This window comes from Eutrigla gurnardus (assembly GCF_963514095.1).
Source record: "Eutrigla gurnardus genome assembly, chromosome: 2".
Classification (NCBI taxonomy): Eukaryota; Metazoa; Chordata; class Actinopteri; order Perciformes; family Triglidae; genus Eutrigla; species Eutrigla gurnardus.
In genome coordinates, this window is record NC_139916.1 from 16,635,681 (window position 1) to 16,659,509 (window position 23,829).

Here is a 23,829-nt window from a genome sequence, read left to right on the forward strand (position 1 = left end):
CAGCCCTATCCTTGGTTTAACTGTATTGTGTTTTTCCACATTTGTATTGTTTGCACATTTCTAAATGAACAGAAAATATTTTCATTCGCCCATTCCAAAAGCTATAACCTTGAACACCTGTTTTCAACATGTTTTCTTTAGAGCCTAATTCAAATTGGTAAGCACTCAAATTGGTAAGTATCCCTAAAATGAGTTTGCCACAAGTAGTTTTTTGGAGATATTCTAACAACAGCCGGTAGTATCCATCCTCAGCAAGTGTCCTCTAGATTTACAGCCTCACTTTCAGCACCCGTTCACCTTTCAGCCCCCCGAAACACACAGATGATCATTCGGTTCGTTTTAATAGCAGCCGATTATCACCATCTGCGGTGGGCTCCCTGAAGCACTCCCCCGTGGTGCCTTTGCTTTCCTGGCTCCACTCAGCTCGATCACAGTGTGCAGTTTGTGGCCTGAAGATTGGTACAAGCCACGGAGAAGGTGAAAAGCTCTGCGGCCTTTTATTCTTGATCACCATTTTAGACAAAAGCTGCAGAGTGGAATGGACTGTGTGAGCTGTGGGTGGGAACCTAGCAATGAGAGGAAACGGAGCACTTGTGCAGCTGCAGATTGGTATTATAGCTATAAGTATGCAATAACAATACAAACACGGTCGGCTCATTCAATTTCCTCACGACCTGCGAAGTGTTCATGCTTTCCATTACAGATTTTAAACTAATCGTGTAATATTAGCCTTCATATTAGAAGCAGAAGAAGATTCCTGGTGAGGTTGTTCTCACTCTGTTTAATGTGGTCATTGATGGTAGTCCACGGTAACGTCACATGGTTGAATGATCCCTCCTCCGGTTCTTATGGTGTCAATTAGCACAAGGCTTCTAAGGGAAGTGGATTACCGTCGGAAAGACTTCACAAAGACGATGCTGTTAAGTGTGCTGCCCATCTCCTGCACAATTTGATGGATGAGTGCCAGGATGCAAACATATTTTGTTGTGAGATAAGATCAAGTGGGAGCTATATGTCAGGTTATAACTTGATGAATTGCTTTCAAACTGTCAGAAAATGCCAGAAGGGAAATCTTTCTGATGGCACAATTCTGACGTAAGGTGTTGAGTACGGATCTCAAGTTCAGAAGATGGTGCAGACGCAAAAAACATTCTGGTGCTCCGACATCAAATCTATGTCAAAGCTGTTCTTGTTACAGACCAATTCTCCCTGTAGACGAAACTGCAGTGAAATGAATGGAACAGATATTTAAATGCAGCACACAGGTATTACAGCCTCCTTATGTCTGAACTGACTGCTTCCTGCCTATAGGGCTGAGCGTTTTCGCTAAAATCTTCTATCATGGTGACAGAATCAAGTAAATTATAGAGAAAAAATTAATGTATATCTCCAGCTAAACGGTGATGGTGTTAACATGCGTTCACACAAACAGAGTAATCAGCTGAAGACAATAGTTTATTTCCGATAAGCAGAATGTTTTACCCCTTCAGACTTTCAGATAAATCTGTGCTTGCTATAATAAGTCAGTGTTATCAGTTTCATTGTGTATCATGACAGCTTGATATATGATTTTATTGCAATGATTCCATTTAAAGACAATCAATTATTAAATTGAATTATCGCCCAGCTGGCCTCAAGTGAAAAATGGTGGCAAGTAAGGATTTTTTTTCTGTGAGAGCAGGAAATCGTTCTTGAGATCTTAAAATAAGGACGATTTCAGGTGATGTTTGCTAATTTCCTATCATTTTCATATGCATTCCCCATAATGAAAAATACTATGGTTTTGCCAAACCAATCTACTCACTGTGTTACGATGAATCCAAATAGGAATTTCAAAAAAGCACAACACGGAAACGTATGATGATTAATGATTAATGAAAATGATCCAAGAAAAGTGCCACAGATTTCAAATGGGAGGCAATATATAATGATAATAATTACAAGACTCCAGTATGAAACAATCTGCTGGTTTCTTAAACATGCAACACCCTTTGTCCTGTTATTCTGTGTGTCTATTTAGTGTATTCTGTACATAGATGTGATGGCTGTGGTCACAAACAGATGAAAGCATCTACAGATATATTTGAATAGCTATTGTTAAAATAACACCTTATTCTCTGCCGCACACTGAAAAATAAGTACCTGAAATGCGTGTATTTTTCAACTCGTGCTGAATTTATACATTGAAAAATGTGGAAAAAAACCAACAACAATCATAATGATTTGGGTGTTTGAAGCCCTTTTGTACTTTGTGGTCTTTGGTTACCCCAAGCTCTCTCTCTCTCTCTCTCTCTCTCTCTCTCTCTCTCTCTCTCTCTCTCTCTCTCTCTCTCTCTCTCTCTCTCATTTTTGCTTCAGTGCATTTTTAATATAAACATCTCTGCAACTTGTGCAAAAATGAAATGCCTTGGAGAACTGTTGGCCACACTGTTCTTTTTTCAACTTGGGTGTCCTTCTCTCCCGGTTCAAACTCTCTCATTTGTCTTTGTTAATAAAGTGAATATTTCAGGCTCTCAGTCAAGCTGTTGCACAGAGTGAATCAATGCTCTGCTGAAGACCGCTTTGTAAGAGTGTTCTTCTGGAAGGCCTCCAGCACTATGTCACTCTCATGAAAGTCTGATTATGTATAATGGCCCTTAGCCCAGGACACGAGTAATTGTGCTCCAAGTTACATGAATGAATTTGTGGTTCTACTTGAACCCTTGACTGGTGAGGAGTCGGGAGTTCAATCACACATTCATAATAATGTGAAATGTTTAACTTAAGTTCAGAATGAGAAGAGAAGAAAGAGAATGTTAGAATCATGCACGATGTCCCATAAACATGGGACAAAACTACTGGACGGATTAAGATTGAATTTCGTACAAACATGCATGGCTCTCAGAGAATGATTCCTAAGGTTTTTGGTGATCCCCTAATTAGGAAAGGTTGCCGTGCTAATGTGCTTAACTAAGATGTTGAAAATGGTAAGCATTACACGTGCTGTGACAGCTCACGATTACAAGCAGATGTTGTAAGCTGGAAAATAAACCCAGTAGTTGCCATCCTTTCAATCCTCCTTCTCATATGCCTCTTGCCAAAATTAATGTAGGTGTTCTTTATTCAGAGTAGGTTTATTCTTTTGCTTTGGTTTGGACTCCCTGAAGTTTTCTGTAATTACAGATTTTCACTACTGTGAACAAAAATTGAGTGTGTGTGACTATGTCAGTGGGTCTTTACGCTTTGAGGGAGGGATTAGGTGCAAATGTTAGTTCTAGGTTTCCATGTTCCTAGGCGTGTGTGTGTGTGTGTGTGTGTGTGTGTGTGTGTGTGTATGTGTGTGTGTGTGTGTGTGTGTGCGCGCCCTCAGCCAATATACAACTCTCCTTTGTCGTATCGGAGGTTCAAAAGCCCATGTGTGTGTATCCTGTGGGTCTTTGAAGCATTGTGTTAATGGGGAGGTTATATTATGCATGCACGGCTGCTTTTATTCTTCTAAGACAACCGAAAAAAAAATAAGAAGTACTTTCTTTTCAGGCGTCCTGAGTTAAGACCTTTCTAATTTGCACAGGTGCAGTTCAAAGAATAAAACTGCCAGCCTGACAAATGTATTAGATTATTGTTTCAGGTTTTCCATAATATGGGGGAGCAGAGTCTTGCATGGCACCCATGGTGGTCTATCCTCAGCGACTACAACAAATTCTTAATCAAGTCTGATCATTTTTTTTTTCGTTTACTGTTGCAAATCAATTACACGGTGCAAATGAGATCTTATTCCATCATTTTTTACCTCCTTGTAATATTTTCTTATTTTTTTCATTAACACCAACTGATTTGATTTCTTCATTCATCAACAGAATTATGAACATTTACAAAATAATAAATATGGTTAGATACAACCTTGGAAACGGAGAGCAAAAGATTAAGGACACACACACACACACACAAACACACACGTAAAAATCTGGGAATCAGATTACATTCTGCATCAAAAACCCCATAATTGTTAACCCAGCACCTGCACATCCATCTATCCGTATTCACTGCAACTCATTATGCTTTATATCACCTTTTAATTCTGTCTCCATCTTGTTCAGAATGCTGAGCCAAAGCTTTTAACATTACCAAGAAAGAGAGACCGTGTAACTCTTTCCTTCCTCTTCTGGCTTCCTCATATGAAACTGAGCTGAAAAATCAGATTTTTGTCTGCAGTACCATGCTGCCAAAGGGCCGTCTGTCGCATGGTTGAAATCGTTTTAGGTTTTGAATCAACGGTGTTGTTTAAATAATTTAGAGTTAACATCCATCTTTTTGTCAATACGAGACTTGTGTAGAAATAAAATATGCTCCCATATTATATTAAGGCCTTTTGCTCCCATTAAACAAACTATTTCTCCTGGTTACCCACAAAATGTATCATCTTTCATTTATCTGCCTGAAAGCTAACAAACTGTCTCACAGGACTGTGAAGTTCACCGTGGTCATTACTGACTCCGCTGTTGAATGAATGCATGATTTAGATTAATATGGTTTGTTTATGCAACTTAAGTCTTGTTTAAGTATTAAACATGTCAATGCTGATTTGAAGCATGGTATATGTCGACTTTTAAAATACTTCCTGAAACCATGATCTTTGCCCAACCTTAACCAAGTGTGAAAGCGGTCTTAACCTAACAACACATATCGGACGCAGCCTTCTCCTTCATCCACCCGAACATAATCCGAATGTCTGCATTGTTGGATTTTAAAAAGTCTTGCCAGTGCAGTAAATGTAACCATGGTGGCTATTTTGTTTTTGCCTCAACGTCTTTAGCAAAGCACAGTAGGAGATACTGTTAGTGAAGGAGAGCCCAAATGTAGATGCTTACAGTAGTATTTCCAGCTGCAAGCTCATGACCGTTTCCACAAATGATAGATCGACTTGACTTGATGGACTCGGGTTTTGCTCTCAACATGCAGAAGTCGCAAAACTGGATTAAGTGTTCTCCAGCTGTGTGCACCAGTGGCTTCTGTTCTTTGTGCAGAGCTGTGTGTGTGTGTGTGTGTGTGTGTGTGTGTGTGTGTGTGTGTGTGTGTGTGTGTGTGTGTGTTTAAAAAGGTACATGGAGACCTTTAATCCACACAGTGATAGAGGAGATTGATCTTAAGGTGGTAAAACCATCCTGGTAACATGGGTGACTGTGAGAGTTTTTTTTTAATCTCTAAAGTCTTGCACACATACATATAGACATTTGGCACACCATCAGCCACTTATCTACATCCGTCTCACAACTTCCTTCCTTCCTTCACCTCCTGTGGCCAAATCCATTCCCATTCCATACCCTTTATCTAAAGGCTACTGAGAAGCTCAAATCAACGCCTTGGGTTCCACAAGTGAGTCTGCGCTGTGCTGACAAGCTGTGGCTGCACAGTAGCTGCAGAGCAGCAGCTACGGCTACAAATAACAACGTGGTGCACAGCCACAGGATCAGGCTTTCAACCACAACCCCAAGTTGTCCCGTCAATTTTCGGCTGAAAAGCACTCTAAGAACAAGACTGAAGAACATGCAGCGCAGCAAATGGATGTTAGTTTTGCTCCATGCTATCCTAAAATCTAGGAAATACTGCTAATATTTTCTAACTAGTATTAATTTAGGATTAATAATATCCTCTTTAAAAGGTTATGACTTTAGATTTCGATTTTGGGTTAGAGGTTTTTTTTTTTTTTTACGGTTAAAAACCCTAAATGGGAGAAGTTGATGACGCCGAAAATGAAACGGTTTTGAATTCCCTCAAGGGGACAGCAAGCGACCCACTAGAGAGAAATATATTACAAGCTAAACATTTTAACTGTTAAACACAGCTGGCTAGTGTGTCAGCATTTACAACTTCTCATAATTTAATACACAAACTCCAATTATGATTCAATTGTGCCCATCACCTGAGCAGCTAAAGGACTGAGGACACAATGTACATAGTAGCACGATAGGAAATCCTGAAAAAACACAAACATTCTGGCTTCAAAGAAACTGGCCTTTCCCTCTCTGTGTCCTGTTTGAGTCAAGTGTGATAAGAGTGACAAGAAGGTTGAGCTTTAGATGGCCTTTCAGATTCTCAAATCTCTGAAGTACTTAGCCGATAACCTAGCGTTAGCTTTCATTCAGAACTTACTGTGCTTTGTGCAACTTCAAATGTCGAACAAAGTTGGATGTTGTTGCGTCTCCGTCTGTAATCTTCACCTACATGTTTTGCATATTGCAATTTGTTTTTTGTTGATCACCTCGTAGTTTTTATACCCCAACGAAACCATCTTTGGTATCGTTTTTGCCAACTGGCGCGTTGTTTGACAGTTCTTCTTCATTGGTTGTCCTGCAATTTGATTGGATGGATGCCGTCGGATCAAAACAACGTGGATCTAATTTGATTTGATGTTGTGCCGACAGCACGCACGCACACACACACACACACACACACACACACACAGAGATGCACATAAACACAGAGAGAGAGAGAGAGAGAGAGAGAGAGAGAGAGAGAGAGAGAGAGAGAGAGAGAGAGAGAGAGAGGGAGGTCCACATCAACATACTTTTTAATCTTTGGGTTTTGGGGAAAATAGCAAGTCTTTTCAAGTCAAAAGGCTCGGGTCCAAGTGAAGTCATGAGTTACTGATGTTAAAGTCCAAGTAGAGTTGCAAGTCTCTTTATAGAGTCTGACTCGAGTCCAAGTCATCTGTCTCAAGTCCACACCTCTGGTAGATACTGTCTTAGGTTTTGTCTTGAATTGATTTCCAAAATATTCAATCCTCATTGGACCTTTCAGGAAAACCCAGAGTCAAGTCAAACTAGGAAAGTAGAAACTGCTGAGAGGCTCACAAATGCATAAACTGGGTGAGGTTATGAGGTTAGATCATATTTCTCAGCTGCTTTGCCTTCTGTGTTCTGAACAAGAGAAGGTAGATTGATTCGTCACTCTTATTTATATAATTATATTATAATTTACTGTTCCTACAATGAAGACAAGAGGTGATGTCATTGAGCAATATGAACTGTGATGTTGTGCATGTTTGCCAGCTTAAATGATGACTGGACCTTTGCCCTGAATCCAAAACTGCTTGTGACAAATCAGAAATATAGGATATAAGTACTTGTCAGCCAGGTATAAAAGAAAAAATGGTTTAGAATACAGCCAGTTAAAGTTCTTGTGAGATACCTCACAAGAATTGGCTTTGTTGAGTAATATTACAATGTGTAATTTTTGAGCGTGTGAGTGAGTGAGACAGAAAATGTCGGGATGAGCTGCATCAAATTTACTTGACTAGAGAACTAAAGAAGATCTTCTTCCAACTGCCTTTACTTGCAGCTGCCTTCAATGATCACTTATGAGCCAAGAGTGGACAAATAGATGTTTCCTTTAATTTATGTTATTGTTTTCTCTCTTTTACTCCACAGAGGGATCCAAGGGAAGAAATGTGGCAATATCGTCCTCTCCGCAGAGGAGCTGAGCAATTGTCGAGTGAGTAAGCCATGATAATCTCTGCCGCCAAAAACACATTAGCAGGCAAACATCTGTCAGTGAAGCCTGGTTAAACAGTCTTTGCACATTAAGGGGACTGAGCAGGATGAATGTTTAGAGGGCCAATACATCCAACGCACAGCTAATAGACAAGAGTAACTGATTTTGAGAACATTTCGAACTTATTTTTTGTTTAAATCACTTAGATTCTCAGTCTTTATGTATTCTTTAATTTGATGTATGAGATAAAAACAATTTAGTATGAAACTTAGACATATATACTTAGATATATAAGTACTATCTCTCTCTCTCTCTCTCTCACACACACACACACAGTCGTGTTTTCATGACTTTTGGAGACATTATATTAACTTGCACTAACCCTAACTGCTACCATCCTAATGCTAATCATAGTCCTAATCCTAACCCTAATTTTAACTAATCCCAACGCTACCATGACCTACACCCTAAGATACTTGACAAACAAACCCACCTACATTAACGTGGAAAGCCTGGTTCAAGCAGCACAATATTGCACCGCATTTAGCAGCTAAAGAGCTGTTAGTTGGTGGAGACCAAAACAGAGCTGAAAAGAGACTGAATATTGAATTTACATGCACCATATGGCCAGAAAATGCAACTTAAAATGAATGCTAATGTTGCCCGTGACTGCTGTGTGTGTAAATAAGAAGCTGTTCCCAAAAAACACCATAATATCGAGAAAAAAAAAAAAAAAAAAAAAGGCAACACGTCAATGTTGTTTATGGCCTGTTTCTGTTGCCCCCAAGAAGCCTCAACTTCAAATATCCAAATCTAAGATTTCTTGTGTATAATTCCACACCGTTCTCTGTTGTTCAACTTGACATACTGAACACTGAAACACTGAAATCTTGACTAGAATTACAATCTAACTAGAATTTAAAGTGAAGTTCTGCTGTTTATGCTAAACACTTGTCTGCACAGTGTGATCTTGTAATGATGGACCCACTGGTGGTTCTGGGTGGCTTGAAGAGGTTAGCACAGATTTAGCATTCATGAACAGACATTATTCATCAGTTCCCATTCATGATGCAGGCTTAGTGTCTGTGAGAGTTTTTTTCTTTTTTACTCACATACCTTGCAGTAGGAAAATACAACACAAAGATCCAGCATCTATGTGTTGTGTGGTGTGCAGTTTGTGTTTCTCTGTTTTTAAAAGACTGCAACTTTATATTATTTCTCACTAAAATGGCAAAAACATTCTTTTGCTTTTATTGAGACTCTGGGGTCTTCAGCTTTCATTGATTCGACTTGGCAGGTTTATTCTTGAGACATCATTTTAGATCATTAAGATTCTCATGAGAAGCTGATCTTAGGTAGTTTTAAAACGTGTCATCATGAGAATAATGATCAATGAAAGCAGTTGAAGTTAACAAACTGAATAAATAAATGTTGCTTTGCTGGAACAGACTTAGGGTGCCCTTTTTGTACCCTACATTTTGGCTATTGTGGTCTTTTATAATCTCCACTGTGCTGGAAAAAACATAGGCAGCCCTGGATGACCAATCACATCCTTTGCAGCAGCGAGCTTAACTGGATACAAACTGATTACGAATATTGCAGCTAACGTTCCATCTTGTACGACCCTGCAGGATCTACACGACGCACTATACTGACAATAATTTATCAGTATAGTGCCAAAGGCTACAACCAATTTAGCAACCAAATGTAGGGTAGGAGAAAAAATGTCTCATCATTTTGCATTTTCTGAATCTGATTTTGATATATTTGCACCATATGGACAAAATATCATGAGCTTGAGGAACAGAAGAGGTGATTAGGAAGAGATTGTTCCCCCATTTCTTCAAGTTTATGAGCCGTACAGTAAAGTTATCTAATTAAGTATTTTTAAATGGTTGTCAAAAGTTTTCGTAGCAATCTCAACACCTTTAACTATCAGTTACATTAATTTGATTAACTCCCATTTTTAACACTATAGACATAACCAAAGCAATCAATTTCCAGGGGTGGCTACGGTTCTTTGCAAATACATTAAAATCCATATACATTTTTGGGGGCTTCATTCCTAAGCAGTCTTCAAAGTAGAGGTCTACAACGGTTAACTCTGATCCTGCAGGATTTGTGGCAAACACGACTAATGCATTGGAAATGTAAAGAGGTGATGTTGTTGCTAATTGCAGAATATACAAACTTAGAGTTTAGAGAGATTTAATGACAATGTGCTTATGCTGCTCACATTAGGAATAATTATACTGCATTGCTGAACCCCACAAATGAATAGGATCCCAGTCCTGTTGCAGCTCCATACAACAAAGAAATCTTAAAGCTGGTCCATGAGGGAATTATTTTGATTATTATTGTTTATTATTATTGTGCAATTTTGCCTGGAGCATCTTTCTGTGTTCCCTCTCGCTTTGAGATAAAGCTCCATCACACGAACAAGCCGATAAAACCCAGAGAGAATTTTCATTTTGATTTATGTGCACAACTTTAACCGCTGTAATGTTTTTCAGACTGCATCTTTTCATTACAAAAACCAATGGAGACGTCCAACAACTGACAGCATAGATGTGCTGTGTTTTTTGCCCTCGTTTCTTCCAGGCCCTCCACTTTTTGTGATTCTTTGATTGCATATTCATGTCATTTGGAAAACAAGGTTGATAAAACGTTTTCTCATGAAGCAAATCTTACACGACAGATCCACAGCTGTTCGCCTCGCTTCCCTTGCTTCCCATCAACACCTTCTTTGATGCTTCTAGATTTTACTTCGTATTGTGTAATAAATCCGAAAGGCAGCAGTGACCACATTAGCGACAGAGCACACTGGAACAGGCTTTCCTTTAGCATGAGCAGAGAACAAGCGATGCTCCGTACGAGGTTTGACGATCCTTTATTAAATGCTACAAAACAACATGAATCACAGATTTTACATCCTGTGGCTTAAAAGACAAGAGGAAGCTTATCTAGGCAAGGAATTACCTTTTTTTTTAAAAAAAGGAATGTGTAATCGCTGAGGGCGGTGTGTGGAGGCTATATTTGAGTGTGTTCTCATGTGGATTCACAGCGAACACACAGGGAGCCACCACACAAACAGTAGCGAGTCATTTGTCATTGCTTACAATGTTATGTCCGCCTCCCCCTCTTCTCCCCTCCAAACTCATCACTTTGGCCTCAAGTTACTACCTTGTTTTCCACAATTTTGCCTTTGCCATGCATCTTTTTCCCCCCACATTTTTCCCCAATGGGACACAAACACACTGGATCACACTAAATCATGCTTATGTGATTCCAATGAAAATAATAATACTTCTGCAACGAAAAGGCAGTGTAAAAGGGACTCTTTCTGCAGTCACACAGACACACACACACTCACACACACTCCTGTCACAAAAAGTCCTCCAATAGTCCTCTGAGGCAGTAGACGTGTCTCTATCCAGCCTTGCCCCCCTCTTTAAATATTGATACACTGATTCACTCCATATTAGCAAATGGCTGTTGATCACAGACCTCTGCAAGAGGGTGCGTTCGTGCTGCAGAACCTTAATGAGGCAGGAGCAGATGAATATTTAATATCCTCAACACATTCCATCACCATAAATGCTTTTATGTGCCTATTAGGCCCGCAGAGGTTTCCCGGTGTGTCCTCCCTCAGAGCGGAAACGTTGCTTCTTTGATATACCGAAACCTGCATTTACTTTGTGAGCAACCCGATCAGCAACTTCATTGGATTTCTACAGTATCTTGTGTTTGCAATTACTAACCTCTGTCATGTTAAACTGATACAAAGCTGACAAAATGACAATTGGGTGTAACAAGCAGCACCAAGGAGCTAAGCCCTGTTCTCGAACGCAGCCTGGCCAATCACAGCATAGCATTGGCCAGCACTAACCAGGGTCCGAAAACTAACCGGCTCATAGACTCTCATGCAATGGTTTAAGATTTGCACCATTTTAAGGCTGTTTTTGTGGGTTTTGAGCTAATCGTGTTGTATAATAGTCATACTATATGTTTCTATGGATAAAACCAGTGGAGCGAACATTAGCATGTTAGCACCTACTTAAATAGCCTTAGCATGCTCTATGCTACGCAAGCTGCTGAATGTATACTGAACATATACACAAGCTGCTTTTGCTTTTTATTGATTGCAACAGTGAATAAAGCACTAATCGGCTTTACAGAAACGGTGTTCCTTCATTTCATTGTGTTCTGTCTCGATCACGATGAGATGTGGTGGTTCACTTTCACACCGGGGTCTGTAGGCTTTAGCTTGCAGTAGTAACAGGGTTTTTTTTTTAACAATGGTTGCTGCAATCTGGAGCAAATGTAAGCTTGAACAGTGCTTTCATGTGTAGAGATACGATGTCACAGTCAGTACTTGTAGAGAATAGAACACGAACACCCAGTATCCAGCGATAAAAGATAGAAAGCTTCAGAAATGAAATATGTCGCCACGGCAAGTATTTCTACCGTCGCATATTCAGATGACATAAGCATCCAGCTGCTTGTGTGTCAATCATGGCTTCTGCCAACATTCCCCCTGGAGGATTAAAGGAGTGTTTTTAAGAGAATGAAACAGAGTGCGTCTTATGTGTAGGAGGGATGTGTCAAATGGCAGATGTGTGTGTGTGTGTGCATCTATCCTCGAGGTGGGAGCAGGAACACAGATAAAGTTCCTCTTGCTGCCGGAGTGGAGAGGTTGTGATCATGCTGCGTGGTGCCTGGCTGTGCGCGATAAAGACACAGAGTGGACGCCGTGGCAAGATGCATTCAGGAATTGAAACGGGCATTTGGCATACGTGCACAGAAACGCTCTCGCCCAGTCTGTCACACTTGCCTCCCTGCGCACGTTCTTTGAGCTGATTTGCCGCTCGGCACACGGCCAGAACACAAGGTGCAAGCTGTAACATTAAAAAACTATTAAGCTATCATTAGCGACACAAGGAATGCCCGGCGTAAGGCCTCGAACCTTGACAGCAACAGCAATTTACCGTTATGGCATGTAATGAACCCGCTGCTTTCAGAGATTAGCCACAGCCCATACGCTGGAGATAAGTCGCCCCTGTCCCTGCACTGCGACCACACAAGGAGAGCAGAGAACAGGGAGGGGTGATAGCAAACAAGTAGTACAAGCCTCAACAGCAGCCAAGAGATTTATGTTTGGGTTTGGTAAAAGTGCTATATTTCATGATAAACAACTGGTGGAGAAAATGCATAATCAGGCTTATTTGTGAGAGAAGGCGTATTACAGAGAAAGAGTAAGAGGTGGTTTGTAGTGAGAATTAATCTCCCAGCATCTGTTGCGGGTCTTAGATTTATTAAAAGGGTAAACTTATTGCTATGTATTGTATTCATTAGTTCACAGTAGATTTTTCATATACTGTGCATAAAGAATTTTGTTCACAGATTATTTGTTTTGTTCCAAGCTAATGATAATAGTACAATGCAATTTGAGTCACTAAAAGTTCAAACTGCACCTGTGGTTTGTAGCTGCAATCATTATGTTCATAATTTAGGAATGCAGGTGATAATATGGAGCAACATTTAAAAAGTCTGATTTAATCTGGTTATGTAAACAGCAATCTTCTGAATAGCAGAGAAGCAGCATGCGGTTGAAAAAGTAGAGCATGATGGAAAACGGTGGGTCTACTGATTGAAAGATTGAAAGATTGAAAAGGCTGCATGCTGACTTTCAGAAACGGAATTTAACACATTCGTGGTCATAAAGGTAACAAATTCATGTCACTTGAGTCAGCGTCAGTTGGGGCTGAAGACTGGTTTGGAAATGACAACAAAATCTGGGGATGTGGAGTTAAAAATAAATAGGTGAGCTTACTAGACCTCTGTGGCCTGTGAGAATCTACATTAAACTCGCATTTTTAACCAAAGTGACACTAGTTGAGATGTATTATGGGTAGTTTTGACCAGGTTATGAGTAGGAAGTGGGGTGGAATAAAAAAAGAGGATATCTCAGGTTCTGCTGCACTGGATTTATCTTCTGTGAACTGTTTTAAACAGTTCTCTCATTTGCATAGTAGATGATAAGCTCAATCAACGTTTACTGCTTTAACTTGCTTGGCTTGCAAGGCTAGACCATAAACTGGAAGGTTAGCTATACTGACCTTTCTGGAACGTAACTGTAACTAAGGATGTAATAAGTACTAATCATGATTAATAACATGCATTGTGATTAGAGTAGTTGTAGTGGTAATTAATTAAAAATATGTCTTACAGTATGATGGATTGATCTTGCAATTCTTTACTCAATAACTAGAAAACTAGGACTATACTTTGTATGTAACAACAACAACATAATATTTTACCGACATGATATCTAAACATTCTGGATATTTCACTGGTTAAAACAAGAAGCAAAGCAGTACAAGGAAGATACAAAGTCCAGAGCAGAAACTGTGCTTTGTGTTTGATGTTTCTCTGAGGCTGAAATATAGTTGAAGCATCTGATGGTTTCCAGATGCTGTGACAGCTATCAGAAGAAGTTAGCCTGACGATCATTACTCATGCCAGAATTAGACTTGGTAAGCAGCTGGCACTAATGTGAGCAGGACCGCAGGTCGGCGGATAAGGTACTATGGTTGGGGATTACAATGCCTGCATACTTGAACACTCACACACACGCGCACACACACACACACACACACACACACACACACACACACACACACACACACACACACACACACACACACACACACACACACACACACACCATTAGGCTGTGGTTATAGATAAAGCTAGAGTGTATGGTAGGCTGACTGCCAATAGTTCATAGTGGAAGCAGGTGACAGTCACGCTACACTACACAGGCTAAAACAACAGTCATACCGTCTGTCTACACTCCCATACAAACAAGCAGACAATATTTTTCCAAAGTAAAATGGAATCGTGAACTTGTTCTCTGAGCCTTTTTTGGGTTGTTTTCCAGCAGCTGTGTTACATTGGTGGGCATTTGTATTAAGTGTTTAGTGTGAACGATATCTGCACATTTGTGCGTGAGTATGAACCTGGACATTGAGTCCACCTATTTTTACACACCTGCTGAAACAAATTGTGCGTGTTTCCAGCAGTTAGGTGGTGACATGTCGGCTGATGGTGAAACATGTTGACCCAATCACCCAACTGAAGTCAACATTGTTTTTGTTCTTCTACTTCATTCATGTTCATTATTAACAGCTCTAAGTACCTTAACTTTGAGTATTCTGCATTATGTGGTGATTTAAAATCACGTGCTTCATCAGCAACCTGCCAGTACCTTTATAGTGGTAAAGAAGGGGCATTTTAATGCTACTCAACCCTGAATCTACATCAAGCAATATTTTTGATACTGATATTTTGGGTATAGCGAGTTCTGTGAAATCCCACTGTGAATCAACAGCATGCCCTGTAGCGCTTTCACTTTATTGTTTTTGGTTGGTCGTTGGCTGGGTTTTAATGGTTCATAATGGCATGGAAACATGCAATATGCTATAAATAAGAAGCAGGGGAAGAAGACCGAAATAGGCCACATATATAATACCCTCCATTCTATAATTATTAATAAATTAGGATATACCCTTTCGCCCCCAACCCATCTCACACTCCTCTCCCCACATCTCCATGCATCCATGCAGGACAGTGCCACAATGCAGTTCTGTGCCAACAAGCTGGACAAGAAGGACTTCTTTGGCAAGTCGGACCCGTTCATGGTCTTCTATAGAAGCAATGAGGACGGAACGTGAGTGCTTGATGTGATTTTCTTTTGTCATTCCAAGTGTTGTGAAAGGTTGGCTGCAAGTACCGGTACAATTTCGTAAAAGGTAACTGTGCCATAATAAATTATTCAAATGGAAATCATCTGAGGAACAGGGAGAGGCAAAAAACAGAAGGAACATTAGAGGAGATACAGTAGAGAGGGATGATAATTATATGTGGAGAATGAGAGAAGAGCTGCAGTGGTTACTGAGGCGTGCACAACTTAAGAGGCTGCATGCAGAGCCAAGTATCCTGTTTACAACACAACTCCCATGACAATGCCTTACATAAATGACTCAGGGAGAGCAAATAAGAAAGACAGGCAGTAATGTAAAAAAAAAAAAGTGAGGAAAAACCCCACAATCTGCATTTTCCAGCAGTAGGAAAAAACGCTGTCAGTCTCCAAGGCAATTGACGTAGGGATGCACGACCCATCTATTCACGCCTTCCCAGAGTGCTGTTCAGCCTCTCCCAAGGGACTGTGCAGTTGTGGCAGCATCAGCCCTATCTAGCCGGAGATGCTGTAGCAAGTGGTTCATTAGCCGTCTTCCACCTTTTCTCAGTTTTTTTCTTCATACATAACAGGGTGGGAAATGGATCCCCACAGATGTGCTAGAAGTATCTGTTGTCGGTTGCTAGAGGGGGTTCAAATTAGAGGCCTGGCCGGCAAAAGGACTAACAGGGTTTTAAAAGGCTTGAGGCACTTGTGGGGCGTAGGAAATCCAAGGCTTTGGGTGAAAAAAATAAATAAAAATTTGTTCAAATTGTGATATGCCCTGTTGCTTTTAGAAAGGGTATTTGGGGGGTATTTGATAGGAATTTATGTGGCTCTATACTCTGCGAGACATTTCGGATATCAGAGAAAACCATTTGCATGTCATTGTCAGACTTGAGGTCAAGGGAAAGGATTTAAAACCCAGACTGAAATATCAAATTATTCTCTGTGGTCTAAAACACAATGTAGCTGGGAGACGAGCCAAGCGGTAAACAAAGCTGGATACGCTCCTATTTAAAGCATCTCACCCATCACTGTAGGATGTGACATTGTTCTTCTGTCTCCTCCGCTCCGTCAGCCGTGTGCCCCTCCCCTTATTTGCATATTCGTCTCTCTTGTGTAATTAACAAATAATATTAACATTTCTTTCTCTGCCTCCATTCTGAAGAACTATTTTCCTAACTTCCCTCCCCCTTTAGGTTTACTATCTGCCATAAAACAGAGGTGGTGAAGAACACGTTAAATCCAGTGTGGCAGCCTTTCGCTATCCCAGTGCGAGCGCTCTGCAATGGAGACTACGACAGGTACAATGCAACCTCCATGTTCATCCCACCCTCTGATCCCCATCACCGCTGATAATCCTTTCACTGCTGACTCCATTTATCCCCTCTCTCTCTCTATCCTATCCTATCACACATAAAGGGAATATTGCATGCTCTTTGAATAGTTGATAATGCTGACCCCATTCATATCTTATGCCTTCATTGATTTCTGTTGGCTCAATCTATTGACTGCCTTCATGGCTCTAATGAAAATCTCTCTGACTGATAAACTTCTTACTGATGGCAGCCATTACCACGCCCTGAGCAGGGGGGGGAGTTTAACCAGCAGAAATCAATTGAACATTGTGCAGCGTTAAGCCTCCACTTGTTTCTACTGTCGCATTAGTTCTGCCTCTGTGTGCTTAGGACATCCCTCGGTATTGATCTCTGCTAGAGTAGCACGAGTCACGCACAATGAGCCTCCCTAATCTCCAATGACCTCCTTGTGTTGTATCTCTTCTATAAACTTATACAACACTTACAATAAGTTACAGTGTGTAAACTGACTGTTGACTAAACTAAAGCCCTTTGTCCAAAAATGATGTTCCCATACGAAAACAGAAAACACCCAGACAGGGTGTCAATCACAAGGTAGTCGCCCCGTAAAGCACACCCTGCCTTATGGTCTGTTTCACTCTACATGGTACCATCATTGACTAAATGATCATCCTGCTGTATTGAAGAATACTTGAAACCAACAGCCATTGGCCAGGCCATAAATCAAGTGAGTAGGGTCATTTCCTCATAGACTTCTATGGAATCAGACTTCTTTTTGCAACCTGAAGAGTCGCCCCCTGCTGGCTATTAGAATAAACAGTATAAGCCCCTTCTGCATTGGCTTCCCTTTTTAGACCCAGTGGTTACTGACTGGTTATCAACTGACTCATGGAGCTAATGTTAGTTTTGTTAACTTCTTGATCATATCTACTTGTGACCGTTTGCAGCGAAAATATAACATAATGAATGTTAGGAGTGCAAAACAAAGACTATTAGGAAAGTTGATATGAGGAAATGAAAAGGCAAAACATCATTCACAGCATTTAATACTCCTAATAGCCTTTAACTTGGTGTATTTATTATTGCTTTTTGTTTTTATATTTATAAAACCATTCGGATCACATTATTAACTAAATTTATCAAAAATAATGAGCGGTTGCTCTTCCCAGTTGGCTCATAATTAATGTAGACATGTTGTGTTAGAGGGGATATGAATCCAGTTCTCCCCAGCTTATCTGCCTGCCTAATTTAAAAGACAGTGCTGGGAAGAAAACAAGCCAAATCATGAAGGAGCTGTGAGGGAAGATGAAACTGGAGTGACAGACAGATTACTTTTGTGGGGGGAAATATTTCATGCAGCATACCGTATCTTCTTTCTGCCTCTTCCCCTTTTCTCGTCTCTTTTTGCGAAGGTGTCTGTCTCCTCTATCTTCTTTGTATGCAGTCAGACCCTAATTACTGAGAATGCCGAGAACCTGGTATGTGTTCAGAAAGCTGAGATGAATCCCAAACACGCGGGAACAGAGCTATTGATGGGGTTGTCTCGGGAAGTATTCAATACAGAAATGTTACGTGGATTCGTGTGAGCCAGCTAATCACACATGAGCCCAAGAAAGGGTTACTCTCCTGTCAGAGCCAATTACACACAAGGAACTAAGCCGGGCATCAAAGATACTTCTTTCCTGTGCCATGCAAACATGCGCACACAAACACACATGTCCACACTCGAGTGTAATAGAATGTGACAAGCCACCAACTGAAACAGTCTGAATTTTTTGTCTTGAAGTCTCACCAACACTAGTGCTATAAACAGGTTGTATACATTTTGTGTGTGGGTGAGGAGTAAAAAAATGATGGGCAAGTGGGAAGGTCTGTCTGTCTTCTTAATTATATAGTTCTTAAGACCCACTTATAAATAAATGTTTTCAAAGAAGAAACAAGGTTCTGAAGGCTTTCAATTCTTTGAAAATTCTATGTAATTATATTTTACATCCATCAACTGATGGAGAGCTTTCAGTCATTTGAAAAGTGCTGATGTAAATGCCCTAAAGAGCCAGGGAATGAAATCAACTAACTCAGTCCAAACCAATTATTACATGTATCAAAAGTCTACATTCAAACAAATTGGAGAGCAGAAACCAGCAGTGGTTTAAAAAGCACGGTTGTATGAAGATGTTCCCCTTGTATGTGATGCCCAATTGTTGCATTCACATTAAACCATTAAATGAGAACCCTCACACCGTAGATGGAGAAATACCAACCAATCCCTGTCCAACTTTACATACTATAACAAACACATCCAAATAATTCAGAGAGGTTGCTCTGGAAGTCTGCAGGTCACCTGAGGCCCCTTGTGGACTCAAGCAAATAAATTGTGGATCCGCAGAGCCCACGGCAGTGCCACTCGGTGACACAGGGGAAGCGGGCGAGTCTGGACATTTAGTTAAAAACTCACAGCCTCTGGAGTTATTCATTATTAATATGACTATGTGGAGCTGGATGCAGCAAGATGAAAAAAATGCTTATTCTTAATACTTGTTCTCTAGTCATGTGGTATTAAATGTATAAATACATGGGTTTACTTATCAGTACATACATTTTGTTTCCTATTGAGTGTCTTATAGAGGACTTAGGGGTAAAGCAGGTTTCTATAAAAGAAACAAGTGCTGGTTTTCTTTTGTTGCAAGGAAAACACTGATTTAGCCACTTTAATTAGTGGTTGATTATGGTGATTTTAAATATGCATGCAAGTTCAACTTCTTTGAAATTGTTGGATTCAGTGTACCATGGTGCGTTACGATTTGGTTTCCGTGCACGTCATTGCAGTTTGTAGGAGAAAATTGGTTTGTCATCCTCATACAACCGTAGAACGGAACATTGGCACATTATTCTTGAAGGTCATCCTGCACAAACATATCTCTATTCTCTGCTGACTCCCAAACTATCAGTAGCTGCAACCATCGATCGGATGGATAAATTATGTAAATCATTGCTAGAACCAACACTGTTTTAGATGAAAGTGCATTAGAAAATTCTAAATAGTAAGAGTTGCACAATATGCAGATTACGTGCATAAGAAGCATTGCTATGTATATTGATGCTGTAGCTGGGCGGCGTGGTCGTAACTGTGGCTGCAACTTCTCGTTATCTCTCACTCCGGCACATCGAAGCACCTCTGTCTGTTGAGAGTAGTGGCCTGCTCAAGTATGTCAGTAGATGACCTCCTGCTGATTTACCGTGCTCTAATTAGATCTGTGATTTACTTTGGACATCTCTTTCTTGTTAGATGCACCAAAGGGCAAAAGGCGAGCTTGGAGTGGTTTCAATAAAGGGCGTTTCCAAAAAGGGCACTCTGCTCTCCAAACTGACAAAAGAAAGCAAGAGAGGAAAAGAAATTATGCGTCTATCGAGCGTCTTTCGAGCCAATTGCATCACCTGAAATTACATCTGAAAATAGTCGTGCACTCGACTGTAATGTAAGATACATTTTTTTATTTTATTCTCTTCATTATGAAGCAGCCTCTTCAACCCTGAACCTATTTTAAAGAAAATGTATCTTAAACCGTCAAGTCAGAAAACAGAAAATGCACTTTGGATTTCAGTTCCATCGTATCTCTCAGTGATATTCCTGTGTCTTAACGTCCCAGTCGGCAAGTCTGGCGGATCGAGGGCACTCTGTCAGATTTTGAATGTTTACAACTCTCACGCTCCTCCCCCACGACCACTGAGCTCCTTCCCCTCAACTCCGTGCCCTTTGAAGTCCCTTAGATCACGCCACCTTTGAAACGCGGGTCAGATGTTGACTCTCGTTTTATCAAGGGCACCGTCGCAATCTTTCTTTTTATCCTTATTTTCCACCGGTGTTTTCTTTTCGTTGGTCGTTTTGGACCTCCTCGTTTCGGTTTTTAACCGAGGAATTAGAAGCTTGTTGCTATTTCCCTCCGCCTCCCCCCTGTGATATTGGGACGACCCGAGGGCAGAGAGGTTCTGTGTGCACAAACACAGCCCTGCGTGCTGATTGGACAGGATGACCCCGGGCTTTGTTGATATTTTTGCAAAACAAACAACAGGATCTCCGTGCACGTAGAGGCACATAGAGGTGCACTTTTTTTCTAAAACCGGATGATTTATGTTGTGCATCCAAACCAGTTTCCAAGCCAAGTCCTATCCGATTAGCTCAAGCAACAATGAAAGGTGAACTTTTGCTCATCTCGTATATTACATGACTCTTCAACCGCAAGCGAAGTTGCTATGCATCATAAACATGTTGATGTGTATAACAGTGGCCTCGTACGAGCAACTTCCAGCTTTCTATCTTCTTCGGATCTATGCTTTGAGCTTGTTTAATCCACCGCCACGTTACATCTTTTCCCGCCTCGCTCCATTTACAAAGAACAGTAGCTGGACTCGTGTCGCCTCTGATGTGGCTCTGTCACTGCCTCGGTTGCCATCTCAGAGGCATAATATTCTATTACACTGACGATGGGGCAGAGAAAAGGGCGTGATACTCCTGCAACAAAAAGGCAGTGTAAAAGGGGCTATAGACTGTATCTTGGTAGTGACTCGAGCAGCTGAGGGAAAAAAGTAGCAATGAGGTGAAGTGGCGATGGAGGTGAATTAAGCCTGGTTGCTTAAACACAGCCACTTTGCTACAAGCTACCAAGCTAGCAAAGACTAGCATATGTGTTGCTAGCTGGGTAACGTTAACCTTGTGTAACATAAAAATAAAATAAAGTAACGTTCGAATTTCACTCAAAAATCAATCAATTTATTTGTCACATGAAATCCTACAAGGTAACCTTACAACTCCAGTGAAATGCAATTCAATGTGTGCAATAACTTGCCAGCAGGACGCCCGGTGAGCATTTGACTGTACAGCAAGCCATATTGTTTGTATGAATAATTCTCCTACAGCAAGAGTCTAAAACGTTTTTTGTACAGGCGATTCATTTCTGCTATTAAGTTTTGGCATTTTAACATGAGTGTCTGCAGGGATTGTACTAAACTCACTTTTGGAGCTGTGTCAATCGGCCATTTAAGGAAATGGGAGTTTTGGCACTCCCACGTTGGCTTCATTTCTGAGCACCAGAGGTTGCTGCTTGATTTTAGTCTGTCATCTATTCATAACCTTTTAGAATATCTTGAAAACACAGACAAGGATAAAAAAAAATAAAAAGACCTCCACCTTCCAACTGTGTTGGATGGCGACTCGGTGGCACACTGATTGGCAGACTGTCCTTCAAGTAGCCGAGTCCAGTTGGGTCTCTGGTGACAGGGAGCAAAATCCATCCATCCAAACACACACACACACACACACGTCCTTTTTGGCAAAGAAGAGGAGAGTAGAAAGAAGGAAAGCACAGGGATAGGGGAGGAGGACAGGCAGAGAAATGAAGGAGAGGAGAATAACTGATCACGGGCAGCAAAGACAAGTATACTTGCAGTGAATTACAGAAGAAAAAACAAAATCCAATATGTCAAAAGTGTTTCAGACGCGTAAGTCGAGGAGGAGGAGGGAGTGTGAAGAAAGTGGAGGGAAATGGATGGTGCTTCCATGTTGTTGAATAATGGAAATTGAAATATAAATTCCCATTATTCATCTCTCTACTATATATATCCTTTATTGCGTTTCTTTTGTGTAGATGGTCCATATGGTATACATTCTTATGCCGATAATTCTCCCAAAAGCATCAAAAAGATCAAATGCTTACACATCATCATTCCAGCTCAGGTGACTCAAGCAAGTCCATGTCCGTCTCTAGCAAAAGATCAAAGGGTGATCTGACATTGGAGCTGAAGAAATGCAGTCTCCCTTTTTTCCCCACCTCAATTATATGCACCTCCATTACGGAAGATGAGTCATGTTTATTAAAGATGCCTTAGAATAGCAGCTGAGGATATCTGTGGCAGATTAGTTTTGGAGTGTATATTGTTCTGAGAGTTGATGGAGCCACTCAAGTAGTCCTTGGATACGGCTGTAGTAAGGATTTGAAATAAAATGATGGTAAATGGTTTGAGGTGGCATCATGGTGTGCTTATTAGTCATATGTGCACCACTTGCATTTAGCATATAAAAAGATTGGTAAGGGGAAGAGGTACATTTTTTCTGCCCTTCCCTTTCTTTCTGTATCCATTTTCTACCTATTCCCTCTTTTTTGTTCCACACCAGAAGAGAAGCATTCTGTTTCTACCGCCTAGGTGCAAATTTCTCTGTTGCAGCCTTGATGATAACCTCAAAAGAACAAACTGTCACCACAGAATGACAGGGGCCAGGTGGCAGGGAGGAAGTTGGGATTATTTCTGGCATCTTTCAATTCCTCAGTGAAGGGGAAAAGAGTCTCTGATGTACCGCTTGCTTCCATTTTCTTTGGATCTGGGCTGGTGTCAGAACTTGTGAAAGACGAAGTGGGGGAGAGGAGGAGACATGGGGGTGAGATCAATGTGACTCAGGAGTGAAAGTGCCAAAAAAAGTTTTTTTTACCCTCTGCAGGGACATTGTTTCTGCTGCATTTGTGCAAATTGTCACCGTCTTTCTCTTATGTTCTTTATCTCATTGCACTGCAGTTTGCAAGTTACGATTGTTGGAGTGAACTGCTCCAACAAGTTGACTTTTCTCTAACAATGTGCAGCCAGTTGCTGTGTCTTGTCTTAAAGCTGGCAAGTATTCCAGTTTTAGAAGAGTCTTACAGCTAATTTAATTGATTTCAGGGTTCCCTTATCACTATTTCAAAACACTTGCTTTTAAAAGAAATTATATGAACCGACTCCAGTATGATATTAAAAAAAGCTATGTATTTCCAGAGACCAATAATTACTTAAAGTGACTGAGGGAACTTTTAACCGGATTATGAAACCATCTCGAAGTAATCCTAATCATTTTTGAAAAATAATTGCAGTAGTCATTCCAGGCCGTATCGCTGTTACCTTCTCGCAATGTCACAAGATGAGACGACAAGAAAAGGTGTAATAGCATTAGTTACGTCAGAAATGGAGAGTATTTATTGATTGAAAAAAGAGCAACGAACGCTATTGATGGCGTTTCTTGTAAGAAAGGATGTTTGTCACTCTTCTCCCGACTCCCTTCAGTAAGAGTGATTTTGATTGACACATGGTTCATTCAAACAGGTATTTTTTATTTTTTTAAAGTGCCTGCCCTTTTCTAAACAGTTTCCAATCACTGCTTCTCGGATGATTCTGTGTAACAAACCATCTGGTAGGTCAGGTTAATATAGCTTGGGGGAAGGGAGGCATTGGAGAACCATAACTAAGACTCCGCAGTTCTCTGAAGGAACTCTG

The 23,829-nt window shown here is 40.6% G+C and overlaps 1 protein-coding gene across 2 annotated transcripts in view; it reads left to right on the plus strand.

Annotated features, from left to right (window-relative positions):
* cpne5b (copine Vb) overlaps window positions 1-23,829 on the plus strand; it is a 95,246-nt gene that overhangs the window by 49,851 nt on the left and 21,566 nt on the right. For both annotated transcript variants that reach the window (XM_084036611.1, XM_084036612.1), the window contains 3 exons: window positions 7,407-7,470; window positions 15,099-15,202; window positions 16,414-16,518. In XM_084036611.1, the coding sequence (XP_083892737.1) occupies window positions 7,407-7,470; window positions 15,099-15,202; window positions 16,414-16,518 (273 nt within the window). The remainder of the gene's footprint in view (window positions 1-7,406; window positions 7,471-15,098; window positions 15,203-16,413; window positions 16,519-23,829) is intronic.